At 35.2% G+C, this 16462-nt stretch overlaps 1 protein-coding gene across 6 annotated transcripts in view; it reads right to left on the reverse strand.

Annotated features, from left to right (window-relative positions):
- IMMP2L (inner mitochondrial membrane peptidase subunit 2) overlaps nt 1-16462 on the reverse strand; it is a 449643-nt gene that overhangs the window by 264569 nt on the left and 168612 nt on the right. Inside the window, exon 4 of one of the 6 annotated variants that reach the window (XM_057403704.1) lies at nt 8280-8405. The exons of the other annotated variants lie outside the window; for them this stretch is intronic. Coding sequence (XP_057259687.1) covers nt 8357-8405 — 49 coding nt within the window. The 3' untranslated portion in view covers nt 8280-8356. Of the gene's footprint in view, nt 1-8279; nt 8406-16462 lie in introns of those variants that run through there. 6 annotated transcript variants of the gene reach the window in all.

Below are 16462 nucleotides of genomic sequence, written 5' to 3' on the forward strand. Positions count from 1 at the left end.
GAGGGCCACAGGGATGATCAGGGGACTGGAGCACCTCCCCTATGAAGATAGGCTGAGAAAGTTGGGGCTGTTCAGCCTGGAGAAGGCTGCCTGGAGAACTCATAGCAGCTTTTCAGTATCTAAAGAGGACCTACAAGGGTGCTGGGTAGAGGCTATTCATTAGGGACTGTAGTGATAGGACAAGGGGTAATGGATTCAAACTTAAACAGGGGAAGTTTAGGTTAGATGTAAGGAAGAAGTTCTTTACTGTGAGGGTGGTGAGACGCTGGAATGCGCTGCCCAGGGAAGTTGTGAATGCTCCATCGCTGGCAGTGTTCAAGGCCAGGCTGGGCAGAGCCTTGGGTGCCATGATTTAGTGCAAGGTGTCCCTGCCCATTCCAGGGGGTTGGAACTAGATGATCTTAAGGTCCTTGCCAACCCTAACTATTCTGTGATTCTATGATTCCTTGACCGAAGACATTCTTCATGTTAAAATCCCTATGGAAACTACAGGTGAGTGGTGAGATTCATGTGTAGCTGTGTGTAAAAAATGGATAGCTCTTCCTTCTGCAGATAAGCTACTCTATAAACCCAAGGGTCCTTAGGAAATAAATCCCCCTTTTAGAGTTAATAGCTTACTGCGTATTTAACTTACATCTCTTCACAGACAAACGGCAAAAATATCTAACAACAATTCTTCAGGAAAGTACGATCTGTTAAAAAAGTACAGGAAGAACTCCCTAATAATGGTATATTATACTGTTTAATAATCTCTTCATTTACAGGAAGGTTGGGTTTTTTTTACACAAGGTATAGGGCTATAATTTTTCTGTCCTTTATTAATTGGGATGTTTGCTGTTTTTAATGGAGGTAGGAACTGACAATGAGCTATATTTAATTTCTCCAGAAACAGACAAAAGTATTGTTAAACACCTGTGTTTCCATTTATTTAACAGTTTTCTCTGAGGAATCCAATGCATGAAAAGCAATACTTACTGATTATTCAAACCAAAAAATAGTAGCTCAGAAATAGATTACCTTTATCTTGGCATTTGATAGCAAACCTAATTCAGAAACATGCTACTAATGAAAAAGGCAAACGTGTTTGAAATGTTTGGCTAGGCAATAGCCAAAACATAAAACTGAAAACACTTTTAAATTTAATTTTTTAATTCAGTTACCTTACTTTTTCCTACCAGCTAATAGAGTGAAATGTAGTTTTCTATTCTCAAAAAGACTAAACATTTACTTGTTGGTAAAATATTTGCAAAAACAAGTTCCAGTATTCCATTTGCTAATACAGTCAAATGCTAATTTACATATGCACATTTAAGTTTGTGGGTTAGCTACACTGATGTGAAACAATAACCCCAAATATTATCTGAAAAACTTAGATAAAAGATAACAAAATAAATGTGGATTTACATCCTAAAAGGAAATCCCCATTTCCAAAATTCACTAATAAAATTCATTTTGCTTGTTTAACCTGAAGCAGTGGCCTCAAGATAACTTGAAAAAGCAATGGAGATTCTTCCATCAATCTTGTGTTGGACAGTAATAGAAGAGACACAATGATCAACAATAATCTTTTATTCATTACGATCAGAAGACACATTTTAGGAAAAAAAAAATGCCTATACAATCTAGAAAATAAGATCACATAGTAGAAAATACAAGAAGAATTGAGATTTTAGAGAGAAAAATTTGAAAAGTACCACTCTGTCATACTTAAGAAAGAAAATAATTCTTATTAACGAACTGAATAGAGTAAAACCAGAGTGGAGGTGTGGCACTGACAAAACAAGAAATTTTACTTGCAGAAACTGTACAGTATGCATGAAAAGTTCAATATGAAAATGGCAGAAGACATTTTTTGAAGGGTATAGTCAAACAGAACAGAGAAGATAACCACTGAATACAGATCACTAGAAGCAAACCAAGTCTAGAAATTCACCTCATGCTAAAGATGAGAAAACATGCTTGCAATCAACAATTGCATGCAGTTTTTGTAGGGGAAAGAAACAAGATAACTAGAAACATATCCTGAGTAAAAAATTATTGGTGCTGCCTACTGAAAATTATGAGACTTCATCACAATATTGCTTACAGAAAGACATCTTGAATAAAATTGTTGGGGAAGCGACAGATAAAAGTGGTCTTTCTAGAGCACCTTTGGGTTCCGTGAGCAACAGTAGAAAGATGCAGAATAAATTGCTACGTAGGAGAAAAAGAAAAATCTATGTTTCTGGAAGATCAGTTGATCTTCCAAACCAATTGTTTTGGTAGGGCAGTTGGTTGACATACCAGATGTGCAATTTAGATAGCTTCCAGTTTAATACTATTGGAAATAATTGGAACTTATCTTCTCTTGAAAAGGCTAAATAGATACTTGGAGAAAATGTTAAGCTACAACAGAAAAAGAAAAGGATTACCAAAACAAGAGAAAGATTATCTAAACTTTTAGTAAACATAAAATATACGCACTGATAAGTAAAATTAAGTTAGATGCTAAAGTTTGTCGGGATAAAAAAATAAACCAAATATTAACCAAACTTCATTTACCCATATGACAACTGTAGAAGATGGATAATAACCAAGAGAAGTGCAATTATGCGCTTATATAGATAAATTCAATTTGAATTTATTACTGAAAGTTGGTCAGATTTTCATGATTGGAATGATAATGTACGCAACCGTAACCCATCTAGGGAGAACTGTGCTTTGAAACTGAGAACTGTACTATTCAGGTTCAGTAAAAATTCTGAAGCAGTTGAATCTTTAATGTTTGTATTATAGGGCAGTGTGAAAATAATACAATGGATCAGACTAAATTCTGTCCATGATTAGCTGCACTTTAGTATTCTGAGACAAAATGCACAAGCATAATTTGCAAATAGCATAAGCATGCGGTAGAACGCATGAATAATGAAAATTGACCCTATGGTACAAGACTGAATATGGTTATGTTACTCTGTTTGCATTATGTAGTGTTTCATTTCTATAGCCACTGTTTTCAAAAACAGTTTTCAAAAAGATATAAAGTTAAGCCAATCGGGACACATGTTTAAAAGACTCAATATTTTGAGCACTCAAGAAAAACTTTAAATAAAGGTATTGTATGTCTACCTACTTGACTACAGTATTATCAGAGAGATACAGCTGCAGTTACATTGAAGTGCCTTCAAAGCAACTGAATATTTTATTAAGTCATTCCTCCCTTCAGACAAAGCTGAAAACCACAAATGAAATTCTTCTGGCAGCTAAAAAATGCTTTTTACAAATCTCTCACTTGCTTATTTCTTTGTTTCTCAGCTTCAATTATTTTTAGACTTCTTTTCCCAAAGTCCTTTTCTTTGCCATGATGTAAATGTTCTGTTCCTCTCTCTTCCATGATCCCTGTGGGTCCTTTGCCTATTTCCTGCTGCTATTGCTGCCAGATTGTCATATGATTTCCAACAGTGTCAGTAAGGAAAGATGTTTACTGGCATGATAAAAAAATTATCAAGCAAACATCAAAAGGCAAAATATTTGAATAGCAAAACATAAATGTTAAAGAAAGACCTGGAATTCTTAAAAAAAAAACTGGTGTAAAGTTAATCAGCTAATGAGACAAAATATCTTTCAAGGAAACAAAGCATAAAAATGTAACAGCATTCAGATGAAAATAATACGGGAGTAAGATGAAAGGGCAGGCAATTCGGGCAGATGGCCTATTCCTGATCCTAAAATAACTGATGTTCTTTTTAACATTAAAGTTTAGAAAAGTGGAAAACAACTCCATCTGCCTTACCCTTACGTAGCTATTGTCTGTTGTTCATGTTGATGAAAATTTCACGCTGTGCTCCAAATAGCCATAATGCTTTGGGGAATCAAAAAGCTACATCAAATTCAGTGATGACTGTTTTCATCTACACATATTTCTTCTAGTCCATTCCTAGATGCTATAAAGAAAGCATTTTAGCATCCATATACTACACTTTACAGGTCAAAGGGTTTATAGCTTTGTCATCTAGCATGTGAGCACAAGTCAGATTCCTTGAGATGGCTGTTGGGAATAACATTTGAGGGCAAAATCTTGTCAAAAATTCTTATTTTCTGAGCAAAGATGTACTCTGTGCTGTTAACATTTTGTATAGGTCTCTATCATGAATTTCAGCTAAACTTAAAAATATACAACTGAATACTTGATAGCACCAAAGAAACTGGGTTACAGTCTAAAGACTACTAAAGACAGCTAGAAGACAATGCTTTGACATAATGGTGGAATGATTTTATAAGACACAGAACCTTATGATAAATATTAGCCATTTCTAAATATTCTAATATTTAAGATAAAAGCACTACAAAGAGAGATAGAATTACCTCTTTTAAATTAAGTGCAAAGTATCCAATAATTATGCAAAATAAAATCCAACCATTAACAGTCTCAGTATAGTAAATCAACTACCACCATTAAACTAGCTATGTCTTTCTTTACATATAAGGTAATAAGAGGATTAAATTAAACCAAACTATCAATTATACTCTCTTAGATTAATTTAATCTTACCTTAACGCGTACTATAAAATGAGATGTTAAAGTCTTATGTAATTTATTTCATAAATGCTCTGCAGGTATTGATGAGAAAAGCACGATCATTTTTAGCAAAATAAGTGCTTATTGAATGTTTATGTGCCACACAATGCATTCCAAAATAAAAAACAATGCTTTCCTAAAATACCTGCTTGCACAAGTCCACCTATCTACACCTAAATTGTATAACACATACACAGCAATATCTCAGTTCTTTTCTTTTAGAGCCATGTAAGAGGATTTCAGTACTCAAGCTATCCCTGTGACTTCCACACTCTTAATTTGACAAGTCCAGAAGAGCACTGTCCACTGCCACACTATTTATATATATATATTTACATTATCATGTCCAAATCACCCTGCAGCTCTTCAGGCTCTTTAGAGTCCAATTCAAAATTACTTCCTTCACTTCCTTCCAGGAAATTCAGCCTCTCTCTCATCCTCCATTTTCTTCCATTCATTTAGCATTGATCCACTGTTTGCTCCTACACAGAATCATACCAGTGTGGGCATGCAGCTCTCCTTTTTAACTAGCTAGTTTCTACTTCATTAATGCTTCATCTTTTCCCCAGTCTCCTATGAAGCATATTGCCAGAGTATCCTTCTCTATGCTATTTTTTATTATTTTAGAATTTTTAAGAACAGAAAAAAACCCTGAACTGTTCTGTGGATTTGAGCGCAAATTTCAAGTGCAGACAGAGGAAAGCTGCAACCCTGAAAATTCTGTAACCTCTTCCTCCACCTATCTCAACAGCCAACTTTTCTTGAATGATATGTTAACTAAACCTCACTTGCTCTCTCTTAGTCTTAGAAAATGGAGGATGATCACTACAGCTAGAGCAAATTCAACTTATTTCTAGCTTGTGTAATATTTAGATTATTAGAAAGAGAAAACAGAGAATAACCTTATTATTCATCCAGGCTTTTCAAAAGCATATTAGAATTTATAAGCATATACCAATAAACACATTACACAAAGAACACACACAAAAGAGAAAAGCCTCCTGAGGCTGGTTAACTAAAAATTTAGAATAAAAGAAAAAAAAATATACTGTTAAAGATTTGTGTTTTTTTTTCCTACCACATCAAGAGGTAGATAAGTGCCCACTAGTACTTCCTCATACAGCAAAAGCATTTAGATGTATAACTTCCAATGAATTTAACAGATACTAGACTCTGACCTCTTCAAGTGTTTTGGACATTACAAAGGATGTCATAGATTATCAAAAGCCCGGCCACCTAAACCTATCTCTGACTGATGGCCCTCAAAAATTTGCATATGCCTGGTTCTACTAAAGACAGTATAAAAGTGATGTAGATCATTCATTTAATTGAACACAATACATTTATTTTTCATTAAGACAAAATGGGGAAGAACAATATTATTTATTTAAAATGCTTAGAGTAGAATACGTTGTGGAAAGTATCTGTTTCATGACTAAATAATTCAGTATCTATTAAAGAAATATTGGATAGTCTAGAATTTTAAGTACCACCAAAGGAAAGCTCTGTATGTTCAGATATTATTTAATTACAAACAAAAGTAATATGCCATACAATATATATTAAATTACTTTAAGATACCACAAACATATAGGTTTACCATGGTTTCTTACTCCTCCTGATCTAAAAAGTTTGCAAGTGCCGGCTCCTGTTATTCATCTCTAACTACTAATTATCTTCCTACGGGATTTCTTAGGCTTCAGCTTGTCTTCCTCCTCCTTTTGTCTCCTTCATTTGGAAATTTCTTTTGCTTTAATTATCTTACACGTGAAAGCTCCCTGTCTTTGCATGTCATGCAACATCATTCTCCCACTATCAGCATCAGTTCTTTTGTTTATCGTTGTGGCACAGAACCCTTCTTTTCCCTTCCTCAAATTAATATTCTATCACACTGGATGTGTATAAAATAATCTGAATTCCTTTTGCTAGAACCTTTAATCTAATCAAGTGCACACCACGTAAGTATTACAAAAAAAAGTGAGGAAAAATCAGAAACTGTAGACACTCAGTGGTAGATAAATCAACAGAAAAAAACAGCTTGTAACATAGAATGATAGAAATAATTTAGAACAAATCAGAAGAGAGCAGAGCTGTAAAAATGTGGCCAAAGAGGACAAGTTTATGACAGCATCAAATGAATAAACATTGGAAAAAATATTTTGAATGAACAAAGGATGCTGCATGTAGTTTTAATGACTGTAAAGAAGAAAATTAGGATAGAGGAAAGGTATAGGAAAGACTGCTGAAAAGAAATTAGTTAAGACACCAAGTCAGACAGCCTATCGTGGCAAAACAAGAATTAAAAGTAGCAAGAAATTAGTCAGTAGTTGGAAGCAAATTTTGAACAAGAGGAAGTGACAGTGTTATCAAAACCTGAGAAAAACTGATGATAAAGAGATGAAGGAATAGCCATGGAAAATGAGCTCTAAGATACTACGAAAGATACATAGACAGAAGTTTCAAATGAAGACAAGATTTAACAAGAATGGGGGAGAAGGATGGCAAGAGTGTGTGCTTTGATTTGGCCAAAATATTAATACAGAAAAAAAATCTGTAAGTAGTCCAATTTTATGAGTATTCTGAAATCACGAGTACAGAATCATGCTTAGGAAAAAAAACTACAATTTCCATACCTTATAAGCCATAATTGACCAAGTTACAAAAATATTTGAAAGTGAAAAGAAGTAATTGCTTAAGAAATAAAGAAGAGTATGCTTGGAAATTCTGACTAAAATGAGAAAGGCAGATACAAGAGGTAGTGCCATTTGGGAGGTTTCTTCCAGAAGACAGTTGAAAGCTGATAACCCTGTGTTATTAAGCCAAATACTTTCATAAAGAAATCTCAGAGGGAAAAACATTACTGCCTCTAATTAAAGACAAGAGCTCAAGGTCCAGGTGCTGCTTAACAGCACTAATCATAATGCCACTAATAACCAATTAAGGTTTGTAATTTTTCTAAATATTACCAGAGCCACAGCAATTTTTATTGTTGCTTTTAAAAAGCCTCAAAATTCTTTAAAAATAATTAATTCTAAAGGATTAGGTCAAAAATCATTTAAAGGCAATAAATGACACTGGTATCTATTCAATTTTGTTCTAAATCATATCCAAAGAAAGTGTATTCCACTAAAAAAAAGAAGCCAATCACTGTCACACAGAATAAATACTTGAAGAACAAAAAAAAAAGGAAGAGCAGGAGTAGAGGGGAGAACAAAGAAAACATTAAAATTAGGAAGTGGAAATGTGGAAGACAATAATGATTCCATTTAATATTAAGTTATACAAGTAAATGCATTTAAGTTATATGCAAAAAACTGATACAAAACAGACAAACTACAGTAACAGAAACTTTTTCAAAGAAATTAATTTTTAAGCACATTTAAAAACTGTTAACAGACTCACTGAAAACTCAGCGAAATCTTGGAAATAAGTGAGACTGAATAAGTCAATTAGGCATTTGTATGTGAAAACAGAGCTGATGTGTTCAATCTCTGAGGATATCTCTCCACTTAAAGATGCCTTTCAAATGCAATTTGGAAACATCTGAATCAGCCAGTCCATAAAGCACTATGAAGCGCTTCAGGGCTTTTACTAGCTTGGGTCTAAGTGCATTTGAACATTATTAGTCTGACAGAAAGGCACATTAGCTTAATATTACTCCCACCAGCCTTAATTATCTTGGAAAGACCCAACATTCATACACCTAGATTGCATATCCATGGTAGTTTGGACAACACTCCACACTCAAAGAGTAAATGTTAATGACTTGTATTGTTTAGAGACCAGTCACAGGCTGTGTTCCTCAGGGCTCTGTTCTGAGATTTAACCTGTTTAGCATCTTTGTCATTGACCTGAAGGAGGAGATAAAATCCTTATCAGTTTGACAACAGTAATTTGGAGGATGCAGTCAATATATTTGGGGACAGAGAAGGCTGCCATTTAGAGCAATCTAGAAAGGCTGGAGAATTAGTGTAACAGACTGTCATGAAATTTAGCAGAGACATGTAAAGCTCTGCATCTAAGATGGACTAACTCCTGAATGAGTACAACCCTGGGAGTGCCTCACTGGGGAGCAACTGTGCTAAAAAAGGCCTGGGGGTCATAAGAACAGTCAGCTAACAGCATACTAGGCTGTATTAACATAAGAGTAGTGAGTAGAATGAGGAAAACAATTATTCCCCTTTTACTTACCACTTGATAGACCACCTCTGTAATACAGTGTCTAATTTTGGATCCCGACACACACCCCCATACAAGACCAAGTGAGATTAGCTCCAAAGCCATTAGGGACTTAAGCACTTGCCCTAAGAAGAAAGTCTGAGGCAGCTTGGCTTGTTCAACCTGGAAACAAGGACTGGGAGAAGCACACTTCCAGTACATAAGAGGTTGCTACTAAGAAAACAGTCAGGCACATTACTGAGATGCAGAGCAGAAAAATGAGTTAGAGCTACAAATGGAATTATAGTTAACTAGATATAGAAAAAAATAATTAATTATAAGGAAAACAATCTTGGGAACAAGTTGCACAGAGAAGTTATATAATTTCCGTTCTTGGGGGTTTTTGGGAACCAACTGGACAAAATCATAAGCATCATGATTTGATTCATAGCCCTGTTCTGAGCAGGAGTTTGAACTAGAGGACTTCTCTTCCAACCTGAATAATTCTGCAAAGGAACTATATCCCCAGAGATTATACATGCAATGTAACCTCTTCAGAGAAGCAGAAATACTTTAGCTGAAATGACTCCAAAGTTTCGACTGACAATATCCTCTTATTTCTTTCTAAATCAAAGAGCTCTTATAGAGATACTATAGTCTGGGTAAGTTGTTAGGCCTCTTAAAGTTCTAAATTTTAAAACTGTATTCATACAGTAACTGCACAGAGTTACTTCCATTCTTTTTCAATATCTGGCCACACTTTATTTCAAATATACTGAGTCTATATCTTTGAACTAAATTCATAGGAAATTCTTACAGATCTTTTCTCATATTATAACATTTTCATTATGATGCTCCATCTACATACCTAAATGGCATGATTTTGCATAAATGTAGCGCAACAGACTGTAAAACTGAATATAAGAATGTTTCCTTCTTCTTTTTCCAATGAAGACATAAGTAACTAGCTATAAATAGCATGCATTTTTCCTGGAATATAAAAACTTTAGAATAAATCCATCAACATGAAAAAAAAAAATCAAATTGCCTTCCTCCTTCCAAAAAAAAAGTATGAAACTGTTAATCCAGAAAATCTTTCCTCTTGTACTACAAATTATTTAAAAAATTAATTTCTTTGGGGCATGGATTTGTTCTATACCTTCATGGAGTCACAGAATCATAGACACATTTAGGTTGGAAAAGACTTTTTAAGATCATCGAGTCCAACCATTAACTCAGCACTGCCAAGTCCACCACTAAACCATGCCCTAAGTGCCACATCTATGTCTTTTAAATATCTCCCGGGATAGTGACTCAACTACAGACCACTCACTGAAGAAATTTTTCATCATTTCCAAGCTAAACCTCCCTTGGCACACCCTGAGGCCATTTCCTCTTTTCCTATCACTTGTTACTTGGGAGAAGAGACTGACACACACCTCACTGCAGTCTTCTTTCAGATAGTTGTTCACAGTGATAACACCTCCCCTGAGCCTCCTTTTCTCCAGTCTAAACAACCTTAGTTCCCTCAGCCACTCTTCATGCCACTTGTCCTCTAAGTACTTCACCAGCTTTGTTGCCCTTCTTTGGACACACTCCAGCATCTCAATGTCTTTCTTGTAGTAAGGGGCCCAGAACTGAACACAGGGTTCAAGGTGAGGCCTCACAAGTGCTGAGTACAACAAGGACAATTACTTCCCTATTTGTGATGCAGGCCAGGATGCCATTGGCCTGCATCACCTGCACCTGGGCACAAGCTGCTCGTGTTCATAGCCAGCAATCAACCAACTTTTGGTGGTCCTTTTCCACTGGGTAGTTTTCCAGTCACTCTTTCCCAAGCCTGGAGCATTGCATGGGGTTGTTGTGACCCAAGTGTAAAACCTGACACTGAGCCTTGCTGACCATCTTCAAATTGGCCTTGGCGCATTGATCCAGCCTGTCCAGATCCCTCTGCAGAGTGTTCCTACCCTCCAGCAGATCAACACTGCTGCCCAACTTGGTGTCATCTCAGGCTTATTGAGGGTGCACTTGATCCCCTCATTCAGATAACTCATAAAAATATTATTACAGAAATAGGAACATGCTATTTAGTTTTCACCACTTGGTGACCTAAATAATAGATAAACAAATCCACAACTGTTTTTTTTTTTTAAGCAAGATGATTCTTTGTAATATTTTCATATTCTCAGTATCACAGAGAAGAAGAATTTTTTACTTTCTCTAAAAACTTGCAATTAGCATTACGCTTTGGACAAATGTAAGCTGAATTCTGAATTTTCCTGTACTTTGAAAGAGAGAGGCTCTTCTTCCTATGCACATAAAAATAATTTAGTGTGACTAACAGTTTAGTGTGTCAACAATAATTTACTTCAGAACAATATATATTATATATATAAAGTTGTGCACTCGTATGATACAGACCATCTATAGGGCTATGAGAAGTCCTATGACTGGTAGTCCAAGAATTTAAAAATTAGAATAAAGGATTCAATGAAGACATGTTGTCATGGTTTAAGCTGAACCCAGGACACGTGCTACAATAAATTCACAATTTTTTTCAGAGTTTGACTAAGGAAGACCATGAGCAGCCTGATCAAACTATAAAATTAGCAATCATTTGAGCACAAAGGTCTCCACAGGTCCCTACCAATCAAAAGTATTCCATGATCCATTTCCAGTAAATCTAGATCAAAAGAACAAATTCATCTTTTTCCATTCAGGCAAGATCCATTTTAGCAATTGAATTAAAATATTTATATTGGGATTAACTATAGATAAGCACATAATAAAATGTCTGATTCAAGAAAAGTTTGAAGGAAATTAAGCTAGAAAATACCTATTAGAATTGAGATTTAATAGGACCTAGAAAGGACTCTCCTCTTATTTTGGCTTAATCAAAATATGCCAGCTCTAAACTGAGGTCACCTTTTCCTTCTGTAATTAGTTAGTCTACTCAGCAATAACATACATTATGGAAGCAGGTAGATTGTTTTCTCACACGAATTTCACACATGATTTATTTCCTTCATCAGATGCTTTTTTCTCATTTATATGTTCTATACCATAAAAGGGATGTATACTGGTATATGACATACTGCACCTTATTTTTTATCATAAGTTGCTGTACAGAGTAGTGACAGCATAGAACAACAGTGATGGCTTTACTTTATGATCAGAGTACTAATTCCTTGTTTCTTAATGTTACTGTCGTAATTCCTTGTTCATCAGAAACCTTTCTCATTGTGATACTCTACATCCATTTTCTTCCTTGTAAAAAAAATAGGGCTTTTTAAATAACTATAGATGGAGCTGGAGCTACAAAACAAGATTTGGCCTTTCAAATCTGCAACTAGGTTTCCAGCATCAATTGTATGAATGCATACAGGTAAATTAATAAAACATTATGAAACTTTGAAGATTATGAGATTACTATAAATGAAAAACAATAATGCAGATATTAATCTTCAGAAAAGATAGAGGAGATGCAAATTTTCACATTATTTGAGAAAAATACCAGACTCATCTCTCCAGTAAAACTTCCTCAAAACTAAATGACACATTAAGCATTCCCAAAAAAAATGTCACAGGCTCTATTAAAATTGCCTTATGACTATTGATTTTTTGCTCAGATTCAGTGGCAGTAATTTTAAGATAAGACTGAAAAGATCAGAGAAATGAAAGAGTAAGATTGAGAGGTCCTTTTTTATTCTGGAGACTTAGAAAATTAATACCTTGTTCTAATGTTTGGACTGTTGAGGACTGGTAATAGCAAATTAATTGAATGAGGTAGCACCACGGAAGGCTGAGGAACTCCAGAAAACAGACAAGGTGAATAGGCAGTGTAATGGAATGTAAAATTCATTAGTAACAGATGAGCAGAAGTAGTAAGCTGAGATAATGTCCTGGGTTCAGCAGTAGCAGTCATGTTTTTTTTCTTTGTGTGAATAACACAAATTCGTTTTTCCGGGGATCTGGGAACTGGACAAAGTACTGCAGCAACAAGCCTTTGAGTCTGTGAAAACTGGGAAGCCTACAGCACCCGGGATTCCCAGGCGGTCTCCCAAATCGATCCAGCCTGTCCACATCCCTGTGCAGAGGTTTGCACCAGCAGGTCAACACTCCCACATCAAATTTCACATTAATCTCAACAGCAAACAAAACACCATTTCCTGTTTTGAGAGCAGTCCTGCAGAGAAGGGTTTGGGGCTACTGGTGGTTGAAAAGCTGGATGTGAGCCAGCAAGGTGCGCTTACAGCCCAGAAAGCAAATTGTATCCTGGGAGGCATCAAAAGAAGCATGACCAGCAGCTTGAAGGAGGTGATCCTGCCCCTCTGTTCTGGTGAGACCCCACCTGGAATACTGCATCCAGCTGTGGGGCCCCAGCACAAAAAAGACATGGACCTGCCCGAGTGGATCTAGAGGAAATCTAGAGGGATCTAGAGATCATGTGAAAATGACCAGAAAGCTGAAACACCTCTCCTATGAAGACAGGCTGAGAAAGCTAGGCTTGTTCCGCTTGGAGAAGAGAAGGCTCTGGGGAGACCTTATTGTATCCTTTCAGTACTTAAAGAGGACTTGTAAGAAAGGTGGGGACAAACTGTTTAGTACGGCCTTTTGTAATAAAACAAGGCCTAATGGTTTTAAACTAAAAGAGGGTAGATTTAGACTAGATATAAGGAAGAAATTTTTTACAGTGAGGGTGGTGAAACACTGGAACAGGTTGCACAGGGAGGTGGTTGATGCCCCACCCATGGAAACATTTGAGGTCTTGCAGGACAGGGACCTGAACAGCCTGATCTCATTGAAGATGTAGATGTAACTAGGTGACCATTAAAGGCCCCACCCAACCCAAACTATTCTATAATTCTGTGATTCTATGACTTTCTTTTTTTTTTAGTACTCTGAATCTTCAGACTTTGATATTATAGATAAAATATTATCTACAAAAAGTGCTGACTAAATGTTTCACATTACTCTAGGAAATATCAAAGCTCTTAAGAGATTTTTTGTAGTTCTTTATTTAAACACAGTAAGGCAAAATTTAGCATTTTATTCTACTTACTTCACCTTTATAGAGATTTCATACTTTAATTGATTTGGAGATACTGGTAAAAAAAACCAGTCTGCTGCAGTTAAGATGGTCTGGTTTCACTTATAAAAAATTTTCCTATTAAAACAGTCACGTTAATGTGAAATTTATATACAAATTTTAATACTGTACAGTGCTGTGAATGCACAAGTTTCCAACCCATTCTACGATATTGTAAAATCAATTGTTCTCTGAATGACTGTTCATATCCATTCAGCATGAACTACTGCTTTATAAAGTACATGGATATTTTTCCCTTGTGCACAACAAGAGAAAAATGTATGCTGTATCTATTTAGAAAAAGGAGAGAAAGACTCACATTTTCTACTGCTTATTCAAATTTTGTGTACTAGAAATCCCATTTTTCTAATTGTTTCAAGATGTTATACTGAACAATTCTCGCAATTTTTATTTCCTAGTTAGCTCATGCACCCTTACTTTGTTCCTTTCATTTAAAAACAAAGGATTCCCAGTAATTTCATAGTAGAATGAGCTATTCATAATCTCTAGCCTAGTTATCAAATATAAAAAAATATAGATGCATGTGTCCTGTAGCATATGTTATTGTTAATTATAACTAGCAACTACTACAAATAGCAGAAATTACAAGGTTGATTCCTACCTTAAAACCAACAAAAATCAGCATTTAGATTACCCTTACACTGTCAATTCATATAATTGCTTGCAATTTCCTAATCTTGCACTCATTGCCTTTAAAGCTAGGCACTAGTATAAAATTTAGCATATGCTTAGGCATGTAAGTGCTTATAAACACAGACCCAGAGAGCTGTGGTTGTTGCATCATTTGCATTATCAGCTTCTGCTCAGGGCAGAAATCTGAATATATCTCAGATATACTCAATCTGAGATACCCAAGTGTTCAAAAGATTCTGAGTTTCTAAATGCATATGCAGTATTATAAATGGAAAGCATTGCAAAATATATTTCTCATTCATCAAAATCAGGAGATTCTGTATTTCACACACATGAAAAAATATTTGGATAAAAGCATTTTATGAACTATATGCATCTTGAAGAACCATTCTAGGAAATATTCAATTCCTTATTTCACAGGTATCACATTAGAATTGAATAAATAGTAGCTCTTACATTTACAGTCATTTAAGCTACCACTAAACACCTTTTTTTTTCCTAGATGTCATAACATGACATAAAATTACTGTATCAGCGAAGGACTAAAAGCAGGAAAGACAAAATGTCCACATTATAAGTTAACTATAATTACATCAAAGAACAGATATTTGGTTTATAGAGTTTGAAAAGGTTAGCAACATGGTTAAGAACAATAATTATAAAATTAACTGCCTTAATTACTAGTCAAAAATGGAATGCTCCAGAAAAGCTGTGCCTTCCATACCACCTAAAAGGATGCTAAGAAAATTGAACTAGACCTTGGAAACTATTTAACTGCAAAAGGGTAAGAATTCAGTGGTATCAGTTTACCTGTGAATATGCAAGCTAAACTACACAGACACATTAAAAAATTAAACCCATAAAAGAAGTAATTTCATGAAACTTTTTCAGGCTTAATTAAATTCAGAATTAAAATTAACTTTAACCAGAGACAGAGTTTATTTCGGAGAGAGCGAGGTTCAAACGCAGCAGAGTTTTATAATTTTTCCTAAATCTTTTCTCTGGTATTCTCATACAGTAACACACAATGACAGAAATTTAGGACAACAGTGTTGCAAACACCCCAGTGTCTGTTATTGCCAAGATGACACAAAAGGATGATATTTGTTTGTTCTTTGGGATGCTTCTAAATTACCCCTCTGCAGCTTTACTATATTCCTAATTAATTTAAATGACTACCTTCTTGAAGAATCACTTTGCAGACACTAGTTTTATTATGAAAACAGATTACTGCCTTTTGTACAACAAGAAAATGAACGGGAATTTCCTGCTAAGCAGAGTTTATGTTTTATTTTAAGTCCCTTTGTTAAAAAAGATAATTCAAACACCTGCTAAGAACTTTATTCTAATAAATAGCACATGTATTACACAGCAGATGCACTGAGAAAACACCCCCATATTTGCCACCTAGTATACATTTAAGTTAGTTTTGCTTTCCTCTGATAATTGGCTGTACCAAATGTATTTTTACTCATTGGCTGTATCAAATGTATTTTTACTCATTCTCTCTATGTATGTTTATGTACAGATAGCTGCAGCTTCCTTTTGAGAAGGAGCTACAAAGGCATGACATGTCTGCTAAAGGCCCATTATTTACAGTTGCCAGTATATCTGCACTGGATGCAATTTGTCCTGGAAAAGATGGCAGGAAGAATAAGCAAATAAGGAGAGTATTTTATATCTAAGTAATTCTCCTCAGTATCAGTGGGGCCCTGCATTCCTGAATTAAGTATACATACTGTGATAAGAAAGACAAGTGTAATCCCTGTGGTATTTATAATGTTGCGGCTTTTGAATTTCTTTGTTTGCAAATATCTTTGCTCTTACATTTCCAGGAGCAGCAATCAGCGCAATTCAATTACCTTCCTTCTACCAATCATTATTTTTTAACAGGGAAATTTTTTCTTCACCTCCTGACCAAATGAAATAGTTGCAGTTTTTAAACCTTCTTTTCTTAAAAAAAAACCACTCTTGCATTCATTGTTCTACCTGACTTTATGGTAACTG

The sequence above is a fragment of the Pezoporus wallicus genome, unplaced genomic scaffold, assembly GCF_028554395.1.
Source record: "Pezoporus wallicus isolate ANWC-B61680 ecotype Strahan unplaced genomic scaffold, APGP_CSIRO_Pwel_v1 contig_7274, whole genome shotgun sequence".
In the NCBI taxonomy this organism is placed as follows: Eukaryota; Metazoa; Chordata; class Aves; order Psittaciformes; family Psittacidae; genus Pezoporus; species Pezoporus wallicus.